This window comes from Neoarius graeffei, chromosome 20 (genome assembly GCF_027579695.1).
Source record: "Neoarius graeffei isolate fNeoGra1 chromosome 20, fNeoGra1.pri, whole genome shotgun sequence".
In the NCBI taxonomy this organism is placed as follows: Eukaryota; Metazoa; Chordata; class Actinopteri; order Siluriformes; family Ariidae; genus Neoarius; species Neoarius graeffei.
The window spans coordinates 7,509,404-7,531,101 of NC_083588.1; the positions used below are offsets into that span (position 1 = coordinate 7,509,404).

The 21,698-nt window shown below is 42.3% G+C and overlaps 2 gene segments (V, D, J or C); both read right to left on the bottom strand.

The window, feature by feature from the left end:
- Positions 1–15,980: 15,980 nt before the first annotated feature.
- On the bottom strand, positions 15,981–16,424 carry LOC132869139 (Ig heavy chain V region 914-like). The segment is given in 2 exon segments: positions 15,981–16,297; positions 16,379–16,424. Coding segments are annotated over 2 exon segments (363 nt in total).
- Positions 16,425–20,783: 4,359 nt separating this feature from the next.
- On the bottom strand, positions 20,784–21,250 carry LOC132869141 (Ig heavy chain V region 108A-like). The segment is given in 2 exon segments: positions 20,784–21,091; positions 21,185–21,250. Coding segments are annotated over 2 exon segments (351 nt in total).
- Between the last annotated feature and the right edge of the window lie 448 nt (positions 21,251–21,698).

Here is a 21,698-nt window from a genome sequence, read left to right on the forward strand (position 1 = left end):
TAGTGGATATTGAAGTCCGGTACAGACGAACAACACGCAAAAATACACACAAAAAACATAAAAAACGTGCACAGGTAGGGAGAGCTTGTAGCCGCAGCCGTTGTAGTAGAATTGTATATAGTAGGGTTTTCCAGAAGAAAAGGTAGAAGTAAAAGCAGAAGTACAACCAGAAGTAGAAGTAGAAGGCGGAATATGGCGTTTGACTGACACGATGGCGTCTGTCACAATCTGGATCGGCTGTGACGTCACATGCAAGTGCTCCATTGGCGATTGATGAAAAATAATTTAAAAAAATAATAATCATCATGGGGCGGCACGGTGGTGTAGTGGTTAGCGCTGTCGCCTCACAGCAAGAAGGTCCTGGGTTCGAGCCCTGGGGCCGGCGAGGGCCTTTCTGTGTGGAGTTTGCATGTTCTCCCCGTGTCCGCGTGGGTTTCCTCCGGGTGCTCCGGGTTCCCCCACAGTCCAAAGACATGCAGGTTAGGTTAACTGGTGACTCTAAATTGACCGTAGGTGTGAATGTGAGTGTGAATGGTTGTCTGTGTCTATGTGTCAGCCCTGTGATGACCTGGCGATTTGTCCAGGGTGTACCCCGCCTTTCGCCCGTAGTCAGCTGGGATAGGCTCCAGCTTGCCTGCGACCCTGTAGAAGGATAAAGCGGCTAGAGATAATGAGATGAGAATGAGATAATCATCATCATTTGACATCCGTCACGTTGTCTTTGTGGTCTCCTGAACACAAATCATCATCAACATGACTGAAACAGCTTGGTTTGTGAGATTATTGTACAACCCCGATTCCAAAAAAGTTGGGACAAAGTACAAATTGTAAATAAAAACGGAATGCAATAATTTACAAATCTCAAAAACTGATATTGTATTCACAATAGAACATAGACAACATATCAAATGTCAAAAGTGAGACATTTTGAAATTTTATGCCAAATATTGGCTCATTTGAAATTTCATGACAGCAACACATCTCAAAAAAGTTGGGACAGGGGCAATAAGAGGCTGGAAAAGTTAAAGCTACAAAAAAGGAACAGCTGGAAGACCAAATTGCAACTCATTAGGTCAATTGGCAATAGGTCATTAACATGACTGGGTATAAAAAGAGCATCTTGGAGTGGCAGCGGCTCTCAGAAGTAAAGATGGGAAGAGGATCACCAATCCCCCTAATTCTGCGCCGACAAATAGTGGAGCAATATCAGAAAGGAGTTCGACAGTGTAAAATTGCAAAGAGTTTGAACATATCATCATCTACAGTGCATAATATCATCAAAAGATTCAGAGAATCTGGAAGAATCTCTGTGCGTAAGGGTCAAGGCCAGAAAACCATACTGGGTGCCCGTAATCTTTGGGCCCTTAGACGGCACTGCATCACATACAGGCATGCTTCTGTATTGGAAATCACAAAATGGGCTCAGGAATATTTCCAGAGAACATTATCTGTGAACACAATTCACCGTGCCATCCGCCGTTGCCAGCTAAAACTCTATAGTTCAAAGAAGAAGCCATATCTAAACACGATCCAGAAGCGCAGACGTCTTCTCTGGGCCAAGGCTCATTTAAAATGGACTGTGGCAAAGTGGAAAACTGTTCTGTGGTCAGACAAATCAAAATTTGAAGTTCTTTATGGAAATCAGGGACACTGTGTCATTCGGACTAAAGAGGAGAAGGATGACCCAAGTTGTTATTAGCGCTCAGTTCAGAAGCCTGCATCTCTGATGGTATGGGGTTGCATTAGTGTGTGTGGCATGGGCAGCTTACATATCTGGAAAGACACCATCAATGCTGAAAGGTATATCCAGGTTCTAGAGCAACATATGCTCCCATCCAGACGACGTCTCTTTCAGGGAAGACCTTGCATTTTCCAACATGACAATGCCAAACCACATACTGCATCAATGACAGCATCATGGCTGCGTAGAAGAAGGGTCCGGGTACTGAACTGGCCAGCCTGCAGTCCAGATCTTTCACCCATAGAAAACATTTGGTGCATCATAAAATGGAAGATATGACAAAAAAGACCTAAGACAGTTGAGCAACTAGAATCCTACATTAGACAAGAATGGGTTAACATTCCTATCCCTAAACTTGAGCAACTTGTCTCCTCAGTCCCCAGACGTTTACAGACTGTTGTAAATGTAACCCTGTTGGAATTTATTACTAAGAAGTTAAAAGCTGATATGAATAAATAAGTTCATAGTGAAATAAATAGCTCAAAAAGTTAAAAGGTTAATGGTAATAAATAGTATTAAGGTTAAGAAAGAGTTAAAACCCATTGGCCAGGACGGGGTTAAATGGGAAGTGTTATGTTAAGTGAAATGGATGTTGGGTAACATACATTATCTTTCTGGGGGTTATAGATTTGCAATGTATTCTTTTATTTCATTTTATTTTATTTATTTACTTTTGAAAGGTGAATGTTAATGTGTTAAAACTGTAAAAACTGTGTACATGTAAAAAGAATTAAGTTTGTAAAAAATGTACTTACCTGTTACGTTAGCCAATCAGAGTGGGGGTTGGAGGTCGAGGGGAAGCAGGAAGTGTGAGAGGAAAAAGAGCATGCAAAAAAAAACGGAGATGACTAAGAGTTAGGCTGTGACGCATGTGAACTGCAAAGTTGGCAAAACGCTAATTTGATGTATGTATATGGTAAATGTTTAATGACAAACAGACAGTGAGTCGTTTATGGACATTCTGCCTATGCATAGTAGTGTTACACGCGAGTTTAGTGGAAGACTTTGACCAAAAGTTTCCCGCGAGGATACCGTGAGTGATAGTCAACCAGACTTCGCTTGCTGGAGTTAAGTGAACTGTGCAAGTGAGTAGCCTGCCCAGCTATACTACTTCAGTGACAGATCATCATACTCCGATCCTCGGAGGCATATCTTCGGCTGTGACAACGTCGGTGCTCCTTCAGCACCGCCAGCACTGCGAGGCTACCGAGAGCCGACGCCGACAACAGCTGAAGCAGTGAGTTTTATTTCATGCGCCACGGCATGAAGCGGCCATGTTGTTTTAGGTCTCTCCGCTCCCAATCCACACTAGTCTACAGGCCTGCATCTTTTGACTTTCACCGTGCTTTGGTTGGGTACCCATTTCATTTTTGTTTCATTTGATAGTATTTCAGTTTATGATATAAACTGCCGGCATTAGAATAAGGTGTAGCCTATGAGGTTTTGATTGAAGATTTGAGTTGTGAATATTTGAGTTTGGATTACAATTGAAACTGAGTTGAATTATTTGGACTCTGGAACTAAAAGAGAATATTTTATGTTTGTATGTTATGTATATATATTTTTTTCTACTTTTAAGTAAACCGTTGAACTTAATGTTTTGTGCATGTGTGCATATTTCATGTAGGGAATTCATACAGAGGTAACATTGAACCCTGAGTTTAGAGGTTAAAGGGTAAAAAAGTGTCATGTCATATTGTTTAAAGGGTAAACAGGTCATTTGAGACGTATTTCATGTCGAGGTATTTACAAAGTAAGACAATACATTAAGAAAGAGACAGGATTTCATAGTTAATTCATCAGTTTGATATCTTTATGTTAAATGTGTAAAACCGTAGCCTAGTGTCATGATTAGCATCATTAAGTAGTTTAAATAGCAACATTCAAAGACATTTCTGATTACATAAATTAGAGCATTAGTTAACTACATAGAGAGAGAGAGATCTCTCGCCATACATGGATTCAGGGAGCGCACTCCAACAAATAGCCAGGTCAGCTAGGGGGGCGCTACATAAAATGGGGGCTCGTCCGGGATCGTAAATACTGTTAATTAATGTGACTAATTACTTTAGGAAATTAAATAATTAAGGATATTTTTAGTTTATTATTAGCATTTGGTAGCTAACTGCTTAGCATAAATAGGATTAGCATTCCTGTTGAAAAGACTCAAAGTTAATGTAATTATGGAGACTTAAAGTAGCCATTCAGAGTTAGCAACGGAGCTAAGGGGATGGTGCCGTGGCGAGGCTGTACCTGAGGATCATGCAGTCCTGCTACTCATTCCAAATGAAGTCGACATCAGCCTCATCGAAGAGACGATGCAAACAGTGAAGAGTTTAGGACGTGTGCGAGTCCGAGGGCGAACTTTCAGTACACGGCACAACAGCTACCTTGTCCTGTGTGAGTGTAGAGAAACAGCAGAAAGAGATAATGTTCCTCCTGAGATCGTTCCTATTGAAGGTGGAGAAGCATGGACTGTAGTCATAGCAAATGGAGTTCCACAAGGTGATGCTCCACCGCCAGCTCCAGGTGCCAATGCACAGGATTTTAGTCAAAAGTTAGCTGGGCTGCTGCAGGCTGAAGGTAAGACCATAGAAGACCTCCGCAAAATGTTTCCTGTTAAAGATCCTAACTCAACGGAGTCAATCCTGCAAGCGGTGGGGGATTTTCTTCAAAAAACTTCAAAGCTTTCAAGTGACAACAGTTATTGCCGTCTACGATTTTTCTCTGGGACATTGCCCACCCCATCCGGAGAAGAGCAGTTTGACCACTGGCTGGGACAAGCAAAGCTCATGGTGGAAGAGTGTGATTGCTCTCCCAAAGAGAAAAGGCGAAGACTCATGGAGAGCCTCAGAGGTCCGCCGTTGGAGATTATCAAAGCAGCTCGAGGGAGTGATCCTGATGTGTCACCTGAACACTGTTTAGAGGCACTTGAACATGCCTTTGGGAGTGCAGAGTCAGGAGATGACTTGTATTTTGCATTTCGCTTACTACAGCAACAGACAGGTGAAAAGCTTTCAGACTTTCTCAGGCGGCTAGACCAGTCATTGAACAAGGTGGTCCAGAGAGGTGGTCTCCCTCCTGCTTATGTAGACCGAGCAAGACTAGATCAGTTGCTGCGTGGTGCTGTCTCCTCTGATTTGATGGTAGTCAATCTGCGTCTGAGAGAGAGGAAACTGATCCCGCCATCTTTTCTCCAACTGTTAAAAGAAATAAGAGAAGAAGAGGAATATGAAGCCTCACGAAAGAAAATCAGTCCCTTTGTGCAGAGTGCCTATCTAAGGCAAGATAGTGATGAACTTCAGAGCTTGAAATCAGAAATAAAAGAGCTCAAGTCTTTAGTCACTGCTGCAGTGTCTAAGCCAGCTTCAGCTATGCTGGGTAGCACTGAGAAAACTCCCCTTAAACCTGTATCAAATGAACATTGCGCTGACAGTGAACTGACAGCATTGAAGCAAGAGGTGAAACGCCTGCAACAGAAAGTTACTCAGAAAGCGCCTGAGCCTCAAGCTGCTATTTCAGCTGTAAATACGCCAAACCCAGTTGCCAGCTCTCCACAGAGATCAGCCAAACGATCTGATGAGTATTTTTGTTATCGCTGCGGGGAGAATGGGCATTTTGCAGGGAAGTGTGAGAACCCAGAGAACCAAGCCAAAGTTATCAAGAGACTTATCCAAGCTTTGAAACTATCAAAAAACAACCAGCCATCGGCTGATGCCACCGCTAGTGGAGTGAACAGTGTAGTGAAGAAAAGCACTGCTGATGTGCCAGAAAACGCCTGCATCCCTGATGGTCTAGTTGGTCCGCCCAGTTTAGTGCCATTGAAGATTAATGGGCACTCCTGCACTGCTCTGTTAGACAGTGGCTCGCAGGTGACAATTATATTTGCACCATGGTACCAGAAGCATCTGTCTGATGTCCCTATTCAGCCCGTGTCTGGTCTGTCCCTCTGGGGATTAAGTGAAACGGGTGTTAGCTATCCCTATTGTGGGTATGTGGTGGTTGACATTGAATATCCAGCTGAGGTGTTAGGAATCAGTCAGACGGTGACTGTCCTTGCTCTCATATGTCCTAGCCCCAGAGCTGAAGATCCGACATCTGTCATTGTGGGCACCAACGCTAGCCATGTTAGACGCCTGGTGAAACAGTGTCAAGACAATGGTGTGGATGTTGCACGTGTTGAGCGAACACTAGGTCTCCGTGTTAGTGTTAATGAAGACGAATCCACTCTCCATAGTGGTGCTATCCCTGTGCATGAAGATGAGGTTGGTTGCGTTAGATGGCTGGGTCCAGGCCCTCTGAACATCCCACCGGAAGGCGACACACAGGTAGTGTGCAAAGTTGAGTTACTGAAGCCAGTTGAACAAGAGATACTGATGATCGATGCATCACCCAAATCTGCATTGCCCGCTGGTGTGTTCCTCCATCCCATGGTTGTGCCCAGTGGCGCATTGGATGTCAACATCTTCAGAGTGTTAGTCAAGAATGAATACACGAGAGAAACATCCATACCTGTTGGAACAGTGATTGGCTGCATGTATCACATTGACTCAGTCGCGACTATTCCCCCTAAAGAGACTGCTTGCACTGAGTTTGATGCAAGCTTAATAAACTTTGGAGACACCCCAATCTCTGAATCGTGGAAGAACAGACTAAGACAGAAACTAGCACAGAAGTCACATGTATTCTCAATGCATGAGTGGGACGTGGGGTTAGCCAAAGGCGTAGAGCACAGAATCCGTCTCTCTGATCCCCGGCCTTTTCGTGAGCGGTCACGCCGACTAGCTCCTGCAGATATTGAAGATGTGAGGAAGCATTTACAAGAACTGCTACAGGCAGGAATCATTACTGAGTCTCGAAGCCCCTATGCGTCACCAATTGTAGTCGTACGAAAGAAAAATGGCTCTATTAGGATGTGCATAGATTACCGACTGCTGAACAGCCGCACAATCCCTGACCAGTATACGACGCCTTGCATTGAAGATGCACTGAACGCTCTGTCAGGAAGTCAGTGGTTTTCTGTTCTGGACTTGCGCTCTGGGTACTACCAGATAGCCATGTCCGAAGACGACAAAGAGAAAACGGCCTTTATTTGCCCACTGGGGTTCTTTCAATTCGAAAGAATGCCGCAAGGAATCGCAGGCGCTCCAGCGACCTTTCAAAGGTTAATGGAGAAAGCTGTTGGAGATATGAACCTTTTACAAGTACTAGTATACCTGGACGATCTGATCGTGTTCGGGAGGACGCTTGAAGAACACGAGGAGAGACTGCTCAAGATCCTAGATCGCCTTGGGGAGGTTGGGCTGAAGCTCTCTGTGGACAAGTGCCAGATCTGTCTGCCAAGGGTGAAGTACCTGGGGCATATAGTGTCTGCAGAGGGTGTCACCCCAGATCCAGACAAAATCGAGGCTGTTGCAACATGGCCAAGGCCGACGAACCTGAAGACGCTGCAATCCTTTCTTGGATTTTGTGGCTATTATCGCCGTTTTATTCAAAACTATTCAGCAATTGTTAGGCCATTGACTGAGCTCACCAAGGGCTATGCTCCTACTCAGAAAAGTAAGAAACCGTCTTCAGCCATGAACAAAGTTTATCTAAAAGAGTCTGAGCCCTTCGGGGATAGATGGGATGAATCTTGCACGGAGGCATTTCATAGCATAATACTCTGTCTGACACATGCACCTGTACTGGCATTTGCCAATCCTCAAAAGCCCTACATCCTGCATGTTGACGCAAACCTAAAGGGTCTTGGTGCTGTCCTAAATCAAGAGCACCCTGAGGGCCTGAGACCAGTTGCTTTTGCAAGTCGAAAGCTAAGCTCATCCGAAAGAAACTACCCCATACACCAGCTTGAATTCTTGTCACTCAAGTGGGCTGTAGTTGATAAGTTTCATGAGTACTTGTATGGGGCCAGATTCACCGTACACACGGATAACAACCCGCTAACATACGTACTGTCTACAGCCAAGCTCAATGCGGTAGGGCATTGCTGGCTTGCTGCTTTATCGACGTATGAATTTGATGTTCAGTATCGCCCCGGGCGTCAGAACGTGGATGCCGATCTGTTGTCAAGGAAGGTGCCAGATGTGGATGATGAAGAGGGCTGGGTGACTATACCTCCACCTGGGGTCAAAACGATCTGCCAGCAAGTCTGTGTTTCAGAGTTCCCTAACAGCTCACTAGCATATGTCGCTCAGCTTGGAGCATCTCCCCACTGTATTCCAGACATTTATGCCTTTCCATCGCACATGGAATTGAAGTCATTGGAGCTCATGTCCAAACAGAACATAAAGAAAGCTCAAGAAGATGATGAGGCCATTGGACCAGCCATCCAAGCCTTGAAGTATGGACGTTGGCCCGAGGATGGGAACATAAATCAAGAGCTGCTGAGACTGAAAAGAGAAGCTGGGAAGCTAGCCATGAAAGAGGGGCTGTTGTACCGGTTTAGTAAGAGGTCATCTAGAGAAGTGGTCAGTCAGCTTGTCTTGCCAAGAGAGTTCCGGGAGATGGTCATGCACGCCCTGCATGATGACCTAGGGCACCTCGGACAAGAGAGAACCCTTGACCTGCTCAGAAGTCGTTTCTTTTGGCCTGGGATGTCAGCGCATGTGGAAGCATACATCAAGAACTGTGGAGAGTGTGTTTCCCATAAGACACCTGTGCAGAGAGCTGCTCCATTGCACCAAATCATAAGTCAAGGGCCCATGGACCTAGTGTGCATGGACTTTCTTTCTATGGAGCCTGACTCTAAAGGTATAAGCAACGTGTTAGTAGTCACTGATCATTTCACCAGATATGCCCAGGCTTTCCCAACAAAAAGCCAGAAAGCTCCTGTTGTGGCCAAAGTCCTGATGGAAAAATACTTTGTTCATTATGGATTACCTTCCAGAATCCATTCAGATCAAGGAAGAGATTTTGAGAGCCATTTAATCCGAGAGCTACTTACCTTGATGGGGATACGCAAGTCACGGACGACACCGTATCATCCGCAAGGAGACCCGCAGCCAGAGAGATTCAACCGAACTTTGATCTCCATGCTCGGTACACTAGGAAGTGAGAAAAAGCGAAGTTGGAGTCAACACGTACCTTACTTAGTACATGCGTACAATAGTACGAAGTGTGATGCTACAGGATATTCGCCTTACTACCTAATGTTCGGCCGAGAGGCAAGACTTCCTGTAGACTTGTGTTTTGGAACGTCCCCTGATGGTATCGAGGACGTGTGCCACACCAGATTTGTCACTAAGCTTAAAGAAGATCTAAAGCAAGCCTACAAGCTAGCTTCTGAAGCTGCAGACAAGAGACACCAAAGGAACAAGAGGTTGTATGATCACAGAGTTACATTTCGGTCCTTGGAAAGTGGCGACAGGGTTCTGCTCAGGAACTTAGGACTGCGAGGAAAGCACAAGCTGGAGAGCAGGTGGAATCAGGAGCCCTACGTTATAGTGGAAAAGATGCCCAACCTACCTGTGTTTAAAATCAGAAGGGAGGATGGAAGACCAGGAACCAAGACCATCCATAGGGACCATCTTCTTCCTATTGGCCAGCTGGTGAGGATGCCCACCACCAAACAGGTCCAAGACCCTCCTGCCAAGCCAAGAACCAGAGCAGACCCTCGGCCAAGGGACTTAAGTCCGGAGGCTCAAGAGCTAGAAGAGTTTTCCGATTCGTCCTCTGACTGGGGCTACTATGTTCCTCCGCGTGACTCAACGTCCTGGAGAGAGCTAGCGCAGAGAGTGACTAATGCCTCCAGGCCAGTAGTTGAAGTAGAAGAAGACTTACCTTTCACTTCTGAAGTGGAAGACCGTAACTCCTTACCTGATCATGACCCTGGAAGAGAATCAGATCATGAACCTGAAGCCGAACCTGATGACGGAAAAGAACTAGAATCCAAACCTGAGGAAAGCAACTCTGAACCTGGCCATGGGGATGAGAGGGAGGAAGAGCGTAGTGGAGATGAGGCTCCAAAAGAGACCTCGGAAGCTGAAACTGCCCATGAAGATGTGGACGAGGTCCAGAAAGCTGATAAGATCAGACCTAAGCTAAGACCTCAGAGAACAGTGAAGCCTACTATTAGACTCACATATGATGAGCCTGGTAGGTCCAAGGACCAGCCTGTGACCATTGTGCACAGGGGGTTAGTCATTAAAATTGGAAAGCATTGGACTCATAAGACTCCTTAGTTAAGTTTACTAGTGTCTGGTGAGGACACGCAGACAATTAAAAGGGGGAGGGTGTAACCCTGTTGGAATTTATTACTAAGAAGTTAAAAGCTGATATGAATAAATAAGTTCATAGTGAAATAAATAGCTCAAAAAGTTAAAAGGTTAATGGTAATAAATAGTATTAAGTTTAAGAAAGAGTTAAAACCCATTGGCCAGGACGGGGTTAAATGGGAAGTGTTATGTTAAGTGAAATGGATGTTGGGTAACATACATTATCTTTCTGGGGGTTATAGATTTGCAATGTATTCTTTTATTTCATTTTATTTTATTTATTTACTTTTGAAAGGTGAATGTTAATGTGTTAAAACTGTAAAAACTGTGTACATGTAAAAAGAATTAAGTTTGTAAAAAATGTACTTACCTGTTACGTTAGCCAATCAGAGTGGGGGTTGGAGGTCGAGGGGAAGCAGGAAGTGTGAGAGGAAAAAGAGCATGCAAAAAAAAAAAAACGGAGATGACTAAGAGTTAGGCTGTGACGCATGTGAACTGCAAAGTTGGCAAAACGCTAATTTGATGTATGTATATGGTAAATGTTTAATGACAAACGGACAGTGAGTCGTTTATGGACATTCTGCCTATGCATAGTAGTGTTACACGCGAGTTTAGTGGAAGACTTTGACCAAAAGTTTCCCGCGAGGATACCGTGAGTGATAGTCAACCAGACTTCGCTTGTTGGAGTTAAGTGAACTGTGCAAGTGAGTAGCCTGCCCAGCTATACTACTTCAGTGACAGATCATCATACTCCGATCCTCGGAGGCATATCTTCGGCTGTGACAACGTCGGTGCTCCTTCAGCACCGCCAGCACTGCGAGGCTACCGAGAGCCGACGCCGACAACAGCTGAAGCAGTGAGTTTTATTTCATGCGCCACGGCATGAAGCGGCCATGTTGTTTTAGGTCTCTCCGCTCCCAATCCACACTAGTCTACAGGCCTGCATCTTTTGACTTTCACTGTGCTTTGGTTGGGTACCCATTTCATTTTTGTTTCATTTGATAGTATTTCAGTTTATGATATAAACTGCCGGCATTAGAATAAGGTGTAGCCTATGAGGTTTTGATTGAAGATTTGAGTTGTGAATATTTGAGTTTGGATTACAATTGAAACTGAGTTGAATTATTTGGACTCTGGAACTAAAAGAGAATATTTTATGTTTGTATGTTATGTATATATATTTTTTTTCTACTTTTAAGTAAACCGTTGAACTTAATGTTTTGTGCATGTGTGCATATTTCATGTAGGGAATTCATACAGAGGTAACATTGAACCCTGAGTTTAGAGGTTAAAGGGTAAAAAAGTGTCATGTCATATTGTTTAAAGGGTAAACAGGTCATTTGAGACGTATTTCATGTCGAGGTATTTACAAAGTAAGACAATACATTAAGAAAGAGACAGGATTTCATAGTTAATTCATCAGTTTGATATCTTTATGTTAAATGTGTAAAACCGTAGCCTAGTGTCATGATTAGCATCATTAAGTAGTTTAAATAGCAACATTCAAAGACATTTCTGATTACATAAATTAGAGCATTAGTTAACTACATAGAGAGAGAGAGATCTCTCACCATACATGGATTCGGGGAGTGCACTCCAACAAATAGCCAGGTCAGCTAGGGGGGCGCTACATAAAGAGAAAAGGGGATGTCTTACAGTGGTAAACATGGCCTTGTCCCAACTTTTTTGAGATGTGGTGTTGTCATGAAATTTAAAATCACCTAATTTTTCTCTTTAAATTATACATTTTCTCAGTTTAAACATTTGATATGTCATCTATGTTCTATTCTGAATAAAATATGGAATTTTGAAACTTCCACATCATTGCATTCTGTTTTTATTTACCATTTGTACTTTGTCCCAACTTTTTTGGAATCGGGGTTGTAGCTCCGTGGATTGAGTGAAGTGAACAGATGTGATTGAGCAGTTATATATAGGGTTGCCACCATTCAGAAATGAAAATAAGGGACGCCTACCACGGCTCCTTGGGGCCATGACCACCACGGGCATGACTCCCATGGGGTGGGGTGCCCGCAGCAGTGGTATGTTTTATTTTGTAGGTGTTTTTAGTAAAGGGGTGATCAAGAAAGCAGTTACTCATACTTAAAGCTTGAAATGCTTTATTGCCAATGCTGTAAAAATGTATAATGTACAAGTGGGCAACAATTAACTTTTAAAATATAATCTAAATATATTGAGTACTTAATATCACTGTAAATGTAAGTGCATAACTGTTCTTGGTGTAGGGACTCTCTTTGTGAACCTTGAGAGGAAACTTTGAGAGGAAAAAAGAGAACAAAAAACAACAAAAACACAGCAAACATGTATGTCTGCTTATTCAAGAATGCAGAAAACAAGAAAGTGCAAAACATTACTCCTTCCCTCAACAGTCCTGAGTTCATCAGGAACTGTTGTGTTTCTCTTGTCTGTGGAGTAGACTAGATTTAAACAGTCAACAGATTTCCCTCACTTCTTTTTCCAAGTGTACTTCTTGTTACTCCTTGCTGCACTGAGTAACTCTTTGGCCGAATCCCATTTCACCCCTTGGACCAACCCCTTGGCCCTTCCCCTCCATTTTGCGCGTTCACGTGAAGGGGTAGGGGTATCCCAAACCCAGTTAACGCGGAGGGGTAGGGGAAGGGGTAGGGCTTCTGTACCCCTCCAAACGGAGATTTTCCTGGAGCTGACTCCGAACGAAGGGGTTTGAGTGATTTCCCACAATGCCATGCGGATTTCAGCGAGATTTCATGCGGATTTCAGAAAGATGGCGGTTCCCGCAGCGAAAGATTGTCCGAAATGTATTTTCTCCATTATTTACGTGTTTTAAGTTGTTATCCAGAGGAAACACGCCGCTTGATTCGCTTTCGAGCAGAGGATGAGCAGCGATTTCTGAAATCCAAGCTGCTGCTAAAAAGCTTTGGGAGTGAGTATTGTTTTCGGTTGCTTGACTGCGTACGTTTTGTTCTGTTATTCTCGCTTTTATTGTTTACATGAGTGTTCTGACACCTCATTCTGTCGGATGTGGTGCACGAAGCGCCAAAGATATCCCATTCAGTGGTGTTAGTTAACAAATCACACCCTGCCAGCAGAGATTTCTGGTTCTGCCTCTGGCTCTGACTGTAGCGGCTGGTCGCAGCCAATGACGCATTTGGTTGCGTTTTGCTAACGTAAACGCTGACGGAGGTACGCGATGACGTATGCGATCGTTGAAGGGCTATCCCAATACGTAGGGGTTGAATTTCAAGCCCTATCCCTTGTAGCTCAGTTTCAAGGGGAAGGGCCAAGGGGAAGGGGGAGGGGAAGGGGGAGGGGTAGAAATTAGAATTGGGATTGGGCCTTTGTCTTTCAAAGCGCTGTTGTAAAACTGGGGCTTTTTGAGCAGCGCCGGTGTGTGTTGTCTGTCTCTAGGCAACCATGACAGCGCCACACGCAGTGATGCAGGCAGCCAGGCACAGAGCGTGACACAGAGTGGAGGGGTTTGTGTCCTGGGTAGATCCCGCAACGGAGTATTTCCTGTTTTATTTTGTTCATTATTGTTAGATTTAGTGTTGATATGTGTGAGACAGAGGCGGCACGGTGGTGTAGTGGTTAGCGCTGTCGCCTCACAGCAAGAAGGTCTGGGTTCGAGCCCCGTGGCCGGCAAGGGCCTTTCTGTGTGGAGTTTGCATGTTCTCCCCGTGTCCGCGTGGGTTTCCTCCCGGTGCTCCGGTTTCCCCCACAGTCCAAAGACATGCAGGTTAGGTTAACTGGTGACTCTAAATTGACCGTAGGTGTGAATGGGAGTGTGAATGGTTGTCTGTGTCTATGTGTCAGCCCTGTGATGACCTGGTGACTTGTCCAGGGTGTACCCTGCCTTTCGCCCGTAGTCAGCTGGGATAGGCTCCAGCTTGCCTGCGACCCTGTAGAAGGATAAAGCGGCTAGAGATAATGAGATGAGATGTGTGAGACAGACATGTGTATTGGACATTTATGAAAATATGGAACAAATCGCATCCCGTATCGGTTCAATACGGGACACAAGATTTAATTGCCAAATAAAGGACGATTCCGTATTTTACGGGATGGGTGGCAACCCTAGACCACAGTAAGGGGGAGATTATATTCATCATTGATAAAAAGACTTGTCCAATAAAAAGCTGTGTGAAAAATCTGTGTCTGGTTTTGGTACAGCTGCTTCCTCAGCTCCAGTCACTGTGGCTTGTGAAGGAAATTACTAAATAAGTAATAAACCGCAGTGTCCTCTGTCCTCAGACTCTTGGCCTCTAAGTACTGTGTGCTTGCTGGGACGTCTTCTGTCATGGTGAACTGGTTCTTCACAGGCTCTACATATGTTGCTTGATTTCTCCCTGTATTCATCCCCTCAATCCATTCCAGAGCTTTCCCTGGTTTCTGTCATATCCAGTGTATGTAGTAGCTCGTCATTAAATATCCACTTATTTTACAAGAGATCTTCACATTTTCTCCAGGTCTCTTTACCACAGCAGGAGAATGGTCCTGTCTGATCTTAGCACTGCAAAAACCTGCCAGATGAAACAATCAGAAATAATCATGAATGCATTCAATCATACACTCAGTGGGAAACATAGAAAGAAGTCTCAGAGACCTTGTGTTAACACGAGGATAAAAATGCACTGCTGAATGACGCTCAGCCCCATAATCAAATTCTGTGATGGCTGGAAGTTCTGGAATTCAGTTGGGTGATATGAGCTTTAGCTGAGCAACGAGCAGATTTTTATGCAGAGCAAATAAGAACAGGATGGATTTGCATCAACATCCTTTTAACCAATAGAGTCAGGTCTATAATATGAAGATCCACGGGCTGATTTTGCATGTGCCGAGGATGAGAGCGAGGACACATTTTACAGTTTGTCAGTTCAGTTTATATGGGATGCCAAGTGTCACCGGGCCCATTTCGTGGACGAAATGCATTTCGTCCATCACAGAATGCATTTCATCATCACAAAATGCATTTCGTCCGACGAAATGCATTTCGTCCATCACAGAATGCATTTCGTCATCACAAAATGCATTTCGTCGGAGGAAATGCATTTCGTCCACGAAATGGGCCCGGTGACACTTGGCACCCCATAAGTTTAGTGGTTGTTTTTAATAATTGGTGAACATGCAAGTAACCTTCAAAGTTCTGTAAATTTAGTAATTTCCTTCACTTTAGAGATGGTTGTTAGTTATTAACAAACATATTTTATCGAATGAATCAACATTCTGAGTGACTGTCGATATCAGTGTTTATAATATACATGTTGAAGGTGTAATTGCTGTTATTGAGATGATGTCTGTGCTCCTAATTCTGAGAGATAATACTTGTGTATTTTCTCATTTCAAAAAAACAAACAAACAAAAAAAACCTCGCAATTTCATGAGTTTAATCTCAGGAGAAGTGAGATACTGCCCTCTCTAAATAGGTGCAGAAACATTGACATTTATTTTCATTGTTCATGAAATATTCTGTAAAATGAAGAAATTAATAAAAAGGTTCAATATGACTAATCTTGAAAGAATATAATTTTAATGCGGTTCTTTGATCAAAATTATTTTTTGCATGTTTGAAATGGCACAAGCGATTAAAACTTCATTCCAGTGAAATTTATTGAAAACATGGGGAGGAGCTTCATCTGATGGAGAATGTGTGGCTTTTAATGGAACAGAAGCCTCTTTATCAAATACGATAATATTCAATCAAATATGAAAGGATCCGTGAAATAGGATTGATAAGGTTTGTATCTTCCCTTACAGAAAAAACACATGAATTTCCCATGTATTTCACATGTGATCACGTTACCACATGTTACCATGTAGAGCACATGAGGAAAACATGTTACCACATGTGTAAAACATTCCCACATGTGATTCACATAAAATTGGGCCAAAACCACATGTTTCCCATGTGCAGATAACATGTTTCACATGTGAAGTTCATGTGGTTTTTCTGTAAGGGTTGTGGACATTCTGCTATACTGTACACTGTATGAGGTGTTTTTGTACAGGGATGTTGTTGATTTGTCTCACTGTGGTGTTCGAGCGCAGTAATACACAGCTGTGTCTTCAGTCTGCATCTTCTGCCCTGTTAATGTGACTGTGCTGCTGGACGTGTCTCTGGAAACCTGAAACCTGCTTTTCAATTTCTCACTGTATAAAGTACTACCGCTGCTACATACACGTCCAATCCATTCCAGAGTTTTTCCTGCAGGTTGTCGTATCCAGTGTGTACAGTAGCTGCTATCAGTTAATGAATATCCAGACACTTTACAGGTCAGAGTCAGTGACTGACCAGGGGTTAATACTGTGGATCCGGTCTGGATCAGCTCAACACAGTGAACACCTGGGAAAGAAAAGTTATTTTAATATTGGAAAAAGAAAAAGCAATAAAAATGTATTAAATGTCAAATGTAAAAACACTTACAGTGTACGGCTGCCAGCAGCAGCAGCAGGAGGGATGTAGAGATCATGGTGTGTGTTGAAGCAGAAGAAGTAAAAGCTCTTGGTCTTCACTGTTTAAATATATAACAGGGAAGGACATTTGCATCGAGACACTCCTAATCTTCAGGGAAATTTGATGGATTCTTCTGTATGAGAAAACCTCCCCATCTCTCAAACATCTCACCTGTTTTCAGGTGAACTTATATGAAGCAATCACATGAGAATATCACCACAATAGGGAATGAATAAAACACAACAGTTAAAGAGTGTGCAGTTATAGAAAAATAATCAATGATGGGGGGTTTTGAAAAATAAACAACTGAAAGAAATCCACGATAAGATTCACTTTTTATTGAGAGATGTACAAATGACTGCATTCCATTTTCTCTCAGCCATGGGCGTAACCACCATAGGCACTGGGGGGGGGGGGGGACATGTCCCCCCCCCCCCAATATTGGGAAAGCACCAATCTGTTCCCCCCAATATTTGGCGTATTAAATCAATATGAGACAAATAATATGCCATCCTGAACCATGGCTATATAATGAATCCTTCACTTGTTATGCCCGATTTACTTTCAATTTAGGAAGCACAGAGAAACAAACAAACAAAAAAACCTTTGCGACCACCCCCTATGATTGTGCACTTGGGTCAGCCCATGTGGTTCATTGGTTTGAAAATCCACTCAGTCGGACTGTCAGGTAGGCTGCTGGTGGACACATTCAAATGGCGGTAGCCGCAAAGAAAAGATAGGACCCATGGGCGTAAAAATGCGTATGGACGCGTCCATACCAATATTCAGCTGAGTTTAAAATGTCCATACCATTTTTGAATGGAGAAGCCGCGATGCGGGAAACGCTGAATAAAAACACCAAACGCGGTATCGCTTCCAGCTGATTTTCAGTTGTGAACAGACCTCTCAAAGACGGCTGACTATTGGTGGGAACAGCAGGTAAAAAAGCTTTATGAAGCTTTGATTGGCCCACCTCCCGTTGCCTTGACGTTGCTATGGTTTTTGATTGGCCCACCTCCCGTTGCCTTGACGTTGCTATGGTTTTTGATTGGCCCACCTCCCGTTGCCTTGACGTTGCTATGTTTTTTTGTTGTCATTGGCTGTAAGCAGTAGCAAGCGGTAAAATCAGCATCCAGCTCGCTGCTACAGCAAAACAGCACACAGGCAGTGATGTCGGGCAATAAAAGAAAACGTAAGGAGGACATAACATGACATTTTTGTCATATGATCCTGTAACAGCAAGGAGTTTCTGTTTGCAATCTCTCTCTCTATGTCTGTCTCTCTCTCACACACACACTAATAAATGCTTGTACACAGTAAAAAAATGGAGTGTCAATATTGCAGTGTAAACCTATTTTCCTCTGGATAGAGTAGTTATAACACTATGCAGAGTAAAATCGTCTAAATGGTAGTGTCAAAAGTGAGAGTTAATTCCCACTTGCACACAACGACAACATCTACTCTGCAGGGTGATGATCATTGTTAATTTTGACACAAAATAGAGTAAAATTAACTCTAAAAATCTTACACTGGCTATAGAGTAAATTTTACACTGATTTTGAGTGGGACCAAATGTTATCTGACAGAGAGTTAAATTCAACTCTTAAAGAGTAAAATTGACACTATGATTTTTACTGTGTAGGTAATGCTAAATGTTTACTTATATTTACTGTAACAGCAAGGAGTTTCTGTTTGCAATCTCTCTCTCTCTCTCTCTCTCTCTCTCACACACACACACACTAATAAATGCTTGTAGGTAATGCTAAATGTTTACTTATATTTACTTTTTTCTTGCTCATTGTTTGCATGTATATGCATATGTATATATGCATGTGTATATGCGTATGTATGTAACCTCTGCAATAAAATGTGAAAATGTAAAAATGTGAAACAATTGTCACTTAACCCTTTCAACTTTGATGAATAAACATTTTTGCAAAATGCACTACAACTACCAAAACTCTTCACACTTCTACCACCCATACCTACATTACTTCCAGATTCTGAAATTGCAGTAACTCAAAAGGAAGCACATGATGTTTCAAATGTATGAAAATAGTAAACGTTGTGTGAAAATGAAGCAGCAGCACATAATTTTAATTGATTGTGTTGTTGTATTTTGGGTAGGTCATCCACTACAGCGAAATTCACAGCAACTTCAATGTCCACTTTCTCTGTGTGATAATGTATTGCCCATATACATACAGATGTTAGCCTAAGTCTAAGACTGAGTGTACCTGGTGCTAAAAATCAAAATAACACAAAGGAATGGACAACCAATCATTTGTACAGTGTAGGCCACATTTCGTGCGACAACCATGGCACACTGGGGCGCTTGGCCAAATTATGTCCCCACCAATATCAACACCGTTTTTACGCCCTTGGAAGGACCAACAGGCTGACATTCGCCTTTTTTTCCAGACGAGTCACAGACATGATGAGTCTGTCACAGAGAGTCACAGCCATGATGGAGGAAGGGAACAGACAGAGACCTGCTCTGAAGATGAACTGGTAAAGAGCATTGTATTACGAGTCCTTAAAACAACTTTATTTTTAACCTCATCATAGGCTGCATGTCATCAGTAGGCTAGTAATAAGAGCATACTGTCCTTTAATTAAATGTAAATAAATTAAATAAAATTATCATTTTAGTCAGTCATTATAGAGGGATTTCACTGACGTCACCCGAAACTGGAAGTAAACAGACCCTGCGCCATATTGGAAGACCAACAAACTCGTGATTAGGGGGAAATAACGGCAGCGGTATGTGAACCCACGAGAATAAAGTGGAGTGGCAAACGACTTAAACAAACAAATCTGAGCTGTTTTATTTATGATTTATTGGCCCAACAGTAGACTTGAAAGAAACCTGTGTGAGACTTGGCAAAAAACTCTGGATATAATGGGTAAGTCTGTGCATGATCTGCCGACACTTTGAGGTAAGCAAATGCAAGAAATTCAGATTTAAAACATGCTAAACTGGCCCCAAGTTGATAACTGTATGAGGAGCAAGCCTCCCAGACTTCTACAATTTAATAATAATAATAATAATAATAATAATAATAATTTAGGATGGTTTGGGGCTTGCTCTCCCTCCTATTATATAAATAAAGCATAGTTGTTGTGTAGGCATATATCATAAATACATATGTATAATTTGGATAAATTAACCTAAATTATGGATACCTTAATAGTAGCAAAAAGTATTAATTTTTCAACTGAAAAGATATATTATTAAAAGATAAATATCAACAAGATTACCTTGGCCATAACTATGTGTAGGTTATTCTTAACAACAGCTGTAATATCATGAACCAAGCCACTAACAACATAATTGTAAGCCTGTAGCCCTTTGTAGGCTTTCAAGTCATCAGCAGTGTAGGCACTGGGTGTAAACAACAAATAGTTTACAATGTCTGGGTAGCAAACAGATGGCAGAATTGGTGTCAGGTCCTCCTTATGTTTCCATTCTCCCTTGCCCTGAGTCTTATCATATGGGTCAAACCCATCAATCACAGCCAGTTTCTCCACATACCGTGCCCTTTCTGCAGCTGGTAATGTACTCACATAACCCGAATTATCAGCCATCGTGTCACTTCACTCTCGCTCATAGTTTGTTTTGTATGTATATACTTGAGGTCTTCCAATATGGCGCCCTAACAAAATCTCGCGGTACGGTGACGTCATGCGGTAGCCCTCTATTCTTGAACGCCTCCATATTTTTGGGCCATTTATTTAGATAAAATCAATATATTTTCTACAAAGTTCTATGTTGTTTTGACCTATTAACCAGGGTAATGCTCTTTTCTATTGCTTTGGTAGCCATTTTTCTGTAGCAATTTGGCATTTCTGCATTTGTTTGAAATGTGCGTGTGCGTTTGTGTGTGTGTGTGACTAGCTCTGGTGTGACAGATTTTCATGCAATGTTTTACATGTTTTTTGTATGTTGTATTGCGTTACATGTTTTGCAGTTGCACATTCTGTTTTGTATTTTGCCTGATACACAATAAAAAAAAACAAGATATAAATGTTAACATGTTCATTGGTAATTGTATTCATCAAAACAATGTTCTAGATAAGCACATCTTTATCAATAGGCCCATATAAAAATTGCGCTAAATGCACTTAAAAATATTTTGGGAAGGGCTCAAATTTGGACCCTCCCAATATTTATACCATGGTTACGCCCTTGGATATTAGATTTGAGCCTGTCGACTATTAATCGACTGTTTGCGTGATTAAAAATGACAGAAACTATTAAAACTTCATTCTACTGAAAGAAAGTAAAAGTGTGACTGAGATGTTTATTAGTTGCATTGAGAGGAGGTCTCTCACGCGTCTCAAAGTTTTTGTAAGGGGAATCCACTATTCTGTGTCACTGTGTGTATCTCGCACAGTAATACACAGCTGTGTCTTCAGTCTGCAGATTCTGTCCTCGAATTGTTATTGTGTTAGTAGCAGTGTCTCTGGAGATGCTGAACCTATTTTTCAGTTTCTCACTGTAATCTCTACCACCACTAGGATAGATGAATCCAATCCACTCCATACTTTTTCCTGCAGGTTGTCGGATCCAAGCTGTACTATAGCTCGTAACTGAATATGAAAACTTGCAGGGGATGGAGAGACTCTGGCCTGGCTGGACTGTCATGGAAGCAGGCTGAGTCAGTTCCTCACCATGCACATCTGTGGAGGAAAACACATGGTGATATTTCACACAATATACGCTGCACATTTATTGTTATTGTAGTAAATGAATTAATTTGATAAAGCACTCACAGGAAGCAGCTGTCAGCAGGAGCAGTAGAGATGGCGAGAACATGATGTGTGTTGTTTGTACTGGGGTTTTCTCTGTTCTCCAAAGTTTAACAGAGATCATCACACCACATAAATAGAGCAATATCCAGCCCTGACGCTTGTATTTGCTTATCTGCTGCTGATGGGAGGAGAAAGATTTCAAATTTATTTAAATCATGAGGAGGAAATTCATCTTATGAAGAATGTGTGGCTTTTCAATGTAACAAATCTTTTCCATGACAGAAAGCTCTTCACCAAATTCCATTATTTATAAATCAATAATAGAGGGAATTATACATATGTAGCCCGGTCTTAAAAGATTTCAGTTAAGACAGAGACAAAGAAATGTGTAAATAAATAAGCTTTAATGTTTAAAAAGTCACTCTAAAAAAAAAAAAGTTCAGTAAAGCAGTTAAATAATTAAAATCCTTATAGGCAGATTGATTCATCTTTGTTATATTGTTTGATGTAATTCAGGTTATTGGAGAAAGTTTGT